We start from the raw sequence: 7,909 nt of genomic DNA, 5'->3' as shown, positions 1-7,909 counted from the left end.
TCTCTCTCTCTCCTCTCTCCTTCCTCTCTCTCTCTCTTTCTTCCTTCCTTCCTTCCTTCTTTCCTTTCTTTCTCTCTCTCTCCTCTCTCTCTCTCTCCTCTCTCTCTCTCTCCTCTCTCCTTCCTCTCTCTCTCTCTCTCTCTTTCTTTCTTTCTGACTGTGTCTCACTCTCGTTACCCAGGGTGGAGTGCAGTGGCACAGTCTCGGTTCGCTACAACCTCTGGCTTCCAGGTTACGCAATTCTCCTGCCTCAACCTCCCGAGTAGCTGGGACTACAGGCACATGCCACCATGCCTGGCTAAATTTTGTATTTTTTAGTAGAGTCAGGGTTTCACTGTGTTAGCCAGGATGGTCTCCATCTCCCTAACCTTGTGATCTACCTGCCTGAGTACTGGGATTACAGGCATGAGCCACTGCCCCCGGCTTGACCAACCTAAATTTCTATGATGTTCATAGGCACTTAAATCAATTTTTTTTTGAGGTTTGACCACAGAAAATCCTATCTCAATCCAGTAGATATAAGATATTAAGTAATGTGGATCACTATCACTGGGGATTACAAGCAAAATATAATTCCATAATTTAGTCAGAAAAGTTCTCCATTCTCACATCTACTCATCTTACTGTCTCTGTTAATAATAATAATAGAGTTTTTGACTGTTTACTATTCTACAGACATCATGATAAACACCTTATAAATATCTCATTTAAACTGAGGCTTTGAGAGATTAAATGACTTGTCCAGGATCATATGAAATCTACTTACTGGGAGCAACTTTTGAACTCAGTTTCATGTGATTCCAATTTCTTTGTTGCTATATTGCTTACCTGGACCTGTTGCTTTTGTGCATTCAACATGTTGGGGTCAATAGACAGTGGTCCCAGCACTCCCATCATCAGTTCTTTCTCCATCAGCCACGGCCGGAGCTGGGATTCTGCAGCCTGGAAGCAGGCCAGATGACTTGCAGATTCCTCTAGCTGCCTTTGCCGAGCCACAGTCACCTCAGTGGCCCTTTCCCATCGGTAATCTGTGGAGAGGAAATGAGGGAATGTATTCCTTTACTGTTATCAACAACTGGCCTGGTCCCTAAGTTATGTTGCTAATATACTGCAGGAAATGACCCCAGAAGCTTTATTTATTTATTTACTTACTTACTTACTTGAGACAGTATCTCACTCTATCACCCAAGATAGAGCAGTGGCACAATCATGGCTCACTGAAGACTCAACCTCCTGGGCCCAAGTGGTGATCCTCCCACCTCAGCCTCCCAAGTGGCTGGGACTATAGGTGTATGCCACCATGCACAGTTAGTTTTTTATTTTTTGTAGAGACAGGATCTCCCTATGTTGCCCAGGCTGGTCTTGAACTCCTCAAGTGGGAAGATCACTTGAGCCCAAGAGTTGAAGGCCAGCTTGGACAACAAAGCAAGACCTTATCTCTACAAAAAAATTTTAGAAATTGGCTGGTTATGGTAGCATATGCCTGTGGTCCCAGCCACACAAGAGGCTGAAGCAGGATGATTACTTGAGCCATGGAAGTTAAGGCTGTAGCGAGCCATGATCGTACCACTGAACTCCAGCCTGGGTGACAAAGCAAGACCCCGTCTCAAAAAAAAAACAAAAAACAAAAAACAAAACAGGCCAGGAATGGTGGCTTACGCCTATAATCCCACCACTTTAAGAGGCCGAGGCAGGTGGATCATCTGAGGTTAGGAGTTTGCAGCCTGACCAACATGGAGAAACACTGTCTCTACTAAAAACACAAAATTAGCCAGGCATGGTGGCGCATGCCTATAATCCTAGCTACTCAGGAAGGTGAGGCAGGAGAATTGCTTGAACCCAGGAGGTGGAGGTTGTGGTGAGCCAAGATTGCTCCATTGCACTCCAGCCTAGGCAACAAGAGTGAAACTCCATCTCAAAAAATAAAAAATAAAGTAAAATAAAAAAACAAAAAAATTCATCTACATTGTTTACAGTTCAATATTATGAGCACACAATTTATCTAATTCATTTACTGAGTATTTCCATCTTTCATTTTTATCATCAATGCTCTCTTTAGTTCTTTTGTTATGTTTTTTTGAGAAAGGGTCCCCCTCTGTTGCCCAGGTTGGAGTTCAGTGGCATAATCAGGCTCACTGCAGCCTTGAACTCCTGGGTTCAAGCAATTGTCTCACCTCAGCCTCCCCAGCAGCTAGGACTCTAGGTTCATGCCACCACACCTGGCTAATTTGTTTTTCCTTACTTTTTGTGGAGACAAGATCTTGCTATGTTGCCCAGGCTGGTTTCAACCCCTAGCTTCAAGCAACCCTCCTGTCTCAGATTCCCAAAATGCTGAGATTACAGGTGTGAGTCACTGTTTCTGGCCTCTCTGGTTCTTGATCACAGTAGATTATCAGTTTGACTTGCCCAAGAAAGCCAAACTTCTGACTCTTTGAGTGGAATCTCTAATTTTTTTTACCAGTTCAGGCTCATGCTCTGGCCCTATCTGGGCCCTAATTGCTTATTTATAAAAATTAGCTAAAAATAATTCCTGTTTTATAGGATGTGCTGTAATTCTCTACTTGCTTTGAAGACAAGTAACTTAGCAAATTTGTAACACTCCTGTGAAAACTTACTGAGTTCTTCTTGAATTTTCTTCCAGTTTTCTGCTTCCTGTGAGTTGGGATATGTAGCCAGTAATCCAGCCAGGGCTTCCTTTACTTTTTGAATTTTGGGAGAATTCTGTTCCAATTCAGCCAGGAAGGCCTAGGAAAAAGAATACAATGCATGCCATGAGGTTCTGGACAGGAAACAAAGCTGTGTGTATGGTAGAAATAACTGGAAAACAGGGCGGTTATTGCAGGCTCCACTAGGATCCTATCAATGACTTGTTTAGTGATGTTAAGATACTTAACCTTTCTACTTAAATTTTTGTTTTAAAATGAAAATCTAAATGGCAGGATCTCAGTTTCTTTTATGCATAACACATCAGTAGAACTCAGTAAGAAGGAATCATTAATCCCAATAAACTGAAAATACCAAGATATGATGAAAACAATGTTTTTGTAGTTGAAGGAGATGAGACGCTATGATCAATGGGAATATTACAAGTTTTGGCGAAAATTTCCTACAGGATTTTCTATGGTCTTGTACCTTCTGACATTTTTCCTAGTCTCACGTGTCAATCTTAAGAATGAATTGTAATCACTGTTATTTAGATCCCTCCAAGAACTGGAATGGCACTTTGATAAGAATGGTTTGTCTTACTTACAAACAAATGAGATCCCATTCTCAATGAGCTAGTCATTCTGCGGAGGGCTATTCTTTTTCTGCAAACATATCTGGTTTTGTTTCTGAATCCAACCTATAACAACTTCTAATTTCATAAGCAAGAAAATTCTCTAGGAGAGTTAAGGCATATTAATCATTTAGAAGTCAAACATACTGGCCATCACAGCCTAAACTATTGCCCGTGTCTCTCTCTCAGGTGCTTGGGCTTGGGCAGGAACAGTGGTACAGCTGTTTCTTCCTCTTGGTGTTGGGATGCAACTAATGTAAACACAGTACCTTGTTAGATTCAGCTTGGGCTTTCACTGTTTCTGTCTTGGTTGGAGATGACATGGCATCCATGGATTTCAGGACTTCCTCTTTTGATTCCAGCCACTGCAGCACTGAGTTTGCCTCCTTCTGAACCTCCTCCATTTTATTGAGAATAGCCTGAAGGCTTTCCTGGCGTTCATGAAGTACTCCCCCCAGTTTTTCATACTTCAAGTTTACATCTGACATGTCACACTGGATCTCCGTCAGATCTAGTTATCACAGAAACAGAAATCAGATTGGGAATAGCTCTTCAAGTATTTTCCTTGGCTCCTTGCTCCTAAATTACTTGACAGGATTAAGCATCTCTCTTACTCCTTCTAGAGGACTAGAGATTATCTTCCTGCTAAATCATACAGAAGTTCCTGTTTATATACACAAAACAAAAGGTTCTCATTAATCTGCTTTTGGCATTATATACTCAGATGTAGACCTTAAAATGCTAAACATGGGAACAACAAAAATGAGGGGAGCAAAGAAAGAAACTTAGTGTACTACTGGGATCAATGGACTTGAAGCATTCTTCCATTCCTTCTTCTCCAAACTACAGAGAAGTCAGCCAGCTGGGAGGCTGAGAGCTAGACTAGATTATCTCTAGCATAACTTCTTTTTAATTCAAAGACTAACTTTTTTTTTTTTTTTGAGTTTCTTCCTTATTTGCCTTATCTAGTGATCCAGTCTATTTCTGCAACACCTTTAACTTCAGGGGCTACCAACCTGTTTATGGTCTATAGCCAGCAAACCATGCTTCTCCCCAGATTTTTATCCTTACACCCATTCTGGCAGCAGTTCTTCCACACACATTGCAACATACACAAATGCAAACATTGACACTGTCCTAACACATCCAACAAAGCAGCACTGTTGAAATGGCATTCTCACCTTTGCAGGTGTGGTATCCGTTTACACTGCCTACAGAGCTTCCTACAGAGGGCAGTATGGAACCTGAGCAGAAGGACAGGGAGACAAACAGGGCAAGACCAACGTGTTAGGAATACATACAGGCACTGAATTTGTCCATTGGCCCTCACTTTAAGCTTGAGTATCAGGAAGTTAACACAGCACAAGACAACATACTCATGGAAAGAGACAAATTATTTTAGCTGCCAGGCAACAAAGTGTCACTCAAGATTCTTAGCAGGAATGATTCTTTTATATTATTATTAATTTCCCCAGAATACCTAACTGGCATAGAGCAGGAATGATTCCTTTTTTTTTTTTTTTTTTTGAGACGGAGTTTCACTCATGTTACCCAGGCTGGAGTGCAATGGCGCAATCTCGGCTCACCGCAACCTCCTCCGCCTCCTGGGTTCAGGCAATTCTCCTGCCTCAGCCTCCTGAGTAGCTGGGACTACCGGCACGCACCACCATGCCCAGCTAATTTTTTGTATTTTTAGTAGAGACGGGGTTTCACCATGTTGACCAGGATGGTCTCGATCTCTTGACCTCGTGATCCACCCGCCTCGGCCTCCCAAAGTGCTGGGATTACAGGCTTGAGCCACCGCGCCCGGCCAGGAATGATTCTTAATTCATATTGCCTTCTTATTAATCTCCAGCTTGAATTCTTTGGATGCTGCCCTAGTTTTGTGAAGCAAGTACTGATAAAATTATTAAGTCTAGAATGGTACCTGTCATATTTTAGAATGAGCTTTTATAATAAAGTCAAAAAGTTTCACCTTTTATATCAATGTCTTTTAATACAATAAAAATGAAAATAAGTATCATTAAGGACATAAAAAGCAGGCTTCTTTTTTTTTTTTTTTTTTTTCCTTTTTTTGAGACAGAGTATCACTCTGTTACCCAGGCTGGAGTGCAGTGGTATGATCTTGGCTCACTGCAACTTCCACCTCCCAGGTTCAAGCAATTCTCCCATCACGGCCTCCCAAGTAGCTGCCACCAGGCCCAGCTAATTTTTGTATTTTTAGTAGAGATGGGGTTTCACCACGTTGGTTGCGCCGGTCTTGAACTCCCAACCTCAGGTGACCTGGCTTCCTCAGCCTCTCAAAGCACTGGGATTACAGGCATGAGTTACCGTGCCTGGCCTAAAAAGCAGCCTTCTTCTAATAAAGACATTAAAATGAGTCCTTCTTATATTGTTTCTAAAGGAAGATTCTTTGCCTTTTCTTTCATAACCTCTTCTTGCTCCCCTTTCCCCAAGAAAAAACGGAAATCCTAAGTGCCTATATATATGTGTGTGTATATATATATATATATACACACACATATATATAGCTCATCAACATTCCCATAAATTGTGCTTTGGGCCTTTGGTTCTGTTTCTAATCACCAGAATTTCACATACATTCTCCCCAAACTGACTCCTTATATTTCAGAGAAATTTCCTAAGACAGGCAAAAATCAGGTGATATAACAATAAATATTATACAGAAATCTGAAAAATATTCATAATAAAATGATACTTTAAAAGGACAGAAAATTCTTGTATGCACTTATTTCAATGTATAAAAAATCATGTGCAAAGTTATATTACAAAATAGTTGGCTGGGCACGGTGGCTCACGCCTGTAATCTTAGCACTTTGGGCGCTGAAGTGGGTAGATTGGTGAGCTTAGGAGTTTGAGGCCAGCCTGGGCAACACAGTGAAACCCCATCTCTGCTAAAATACAAAAAATTAGCTGGGTCCGTGGTGATGGGCACCTGTAGTCCCAGCTACTGGGGAGGCTGAGGCAGGAGAATTGCTTTAAACTGGGAGGCAGAGGTTGCAGTGAGCCGAGATCACGCCACTGCACTCCAGCATGGGTGACAGAGCAAAACTCCATCTCAAAACAAAAACAAAAACAAAATAGTTCTGGGCCAGGTGTGGTGGCTCATGCCTATAATCCCAGCACTTTGGGAGGTTGTAAGTTTAAGACTAGCCTAAGCAATGCAGCGAGACCCTGTCTCTACAAAAAAAAAGTTAAAAAAAAAAAAAAAAAAGAATTAGGCATGACAGTGCACATTTGTGGTCCTAGCTACTCAGGAGCTTGAGGTGGGACAGCTGCATGGGCCCAGGAGGTCAAAGCCATAGTGAGCCATAATCATACTACTGTACTCCAGCCTGGGTGACAGAGTGAGGCCCTGTCTCTAAAAAGAAGGAAAAAATTAGCTGAATTAGGATGGTGATTAGAAAACTTTTAAATGTTAACGTTGTTATATTTTCAATTAAAAAATACCAACTAGAAAAATCACATTCTATTGCAGTATGGTGATGGAAAAAAAGAAACTAGACTATAGGAGAGGGAGGTATTAACCAAGGTTGTCACTGACTCAGTATGTGAGCCTTAATCTATGAACACAGTTTCTTCTATAGGATTTAAAGATAATATAACCTATCCTGTTAACTCTCATGGGGTAACTGGGGAGAGATCATGAGGCAATGTATGTCAAAGTACTTTATGAAGCAGAGCTACAAAAATGTAAGGAACTGAAATATACATGGCTTTTCAGAGTTGGAGGAAAACTTTGAGACCACTCAGGATAGTAATTTTCAAACTGATTTTCAAAGCAACCTAAAAAGGTATTTTAGAGATTGTGTTTAATGTTTGGTTTAAATGTAATATTCACATAAATTTCTAACTACTTAGGAATGATAATAAAACATGCATGTTCAATTATGCTGAATCCTATATCTTAACCCACCAGATACAACCAATTATGCCACTTTTCCAGGGAAAATAAAGCACCTCCTGACACATCTAAGCATCTATTTTAACTTATTTTTGAGTGTCCCTGATTGGAAAGGTGGTGACTCTTCACCAGCAATTTAATATTCAAACCTGTCCATGTCCACTCATGTATACTATACAAAGAAAAACATCTATAGCACACGTGTAATACATTAAATAACATGACCAAAAAACTAACATGACTTGCTCTCTGTACATCTACACAGTTCTCATTGGGGCAGAATTGTGTAATAATAGAATTTTTAACACTTCGGGTCATGATGTCAGTTTATGCAAGGCTTTTGTACTCAATGCCAATTTTAAGTGTTTTCTATGTGTCAGAGCCCTTATCAAATATTCTTAGTGATTTAACTTTGAAACAAGAATTTCTTGGCTGGGTGCGGTGGCTCACATTTATAATCCCAGCACTTTGGGAGGCTGAGGCGGGTGGATCACCTGAGGTCAGGAGTTCAAGACCAGCCTGGCTAACATGGTGAAACCCCATTTCTACTAAAAATACAAAAAAATTAGCCGGGCATGGTGACACATGCCTGTAGTCCCAGCTACTTGGGAGGCTGAGGCAGGAGAATCGCTTGAATACGGGAGGTGGAGGTTACAGTAGGCCAAGATTGCACCACTGCATTCCAGCCTGGGTGACAAGGCGAGACT

The 7,909-nt window shown here is 41.2% G+C and overlaps 1 protein-coding gene across 33 annotated transcripts in view; it reads right to left on the bottom strand.

The window, feature by feature from the left end:
* Nucleotides 1-7,909, bottom strand: part of MACF1 (microtubule actin crosslinking factor 1) — a 410,941-nt gene that overhangs the window by 104,444 nt on the left and 298,588 nt on the right. For 30 of the 33 annotated variants that reach the window (XM_032247548.1, XM_032247549.1, XM_032247559.1 and 27 more), the window contains 4 exons: nt 4,459-4,521; nt 3,547-3,788; nt 2,616-2,745; nt 829-1,028 (listed from right to left, as the gene is read on the bottom strand). In XM_032247548.1, the coding sequence (XP_032103439.1) occupies nt 829-1,028; nt 2,616-2,745; nt 3,547-3,788; nt 4,459-4,521 (635 nt within the window). The remainder of the gene's footprint in view (nt 1-828; nt 1,029-2,615; nt 2,746-3,546; nt 3,789-4,458; nt 4,522-7,909) is intronic. The other 3 variants (XM_032247560.1, XM_032247538.1, XM_032247558.1) reach the window with 1 other exon arrangement.

Source organism: Sapajus apella, unplaced genomic scaffold (genome assembly GCF_009761245.1).
Source record: "Sapajus apella isolate SASKATOON/1434 unplaced genomic scaffold, GSC_monkey_1.0 scaffold62, whole genome shotgun sequence".
Lineage (NCBI taxonomy): Eukaryota > Metazoa > Chordata > Mammalia > Primates > Cebidae > Sapajus > Sapajus apella.
The sequence above is the reverse complement of the archived record's forward strand: the minus strand, read 5'-3'. Positions and strand labels throughout refer to the sequence as shown.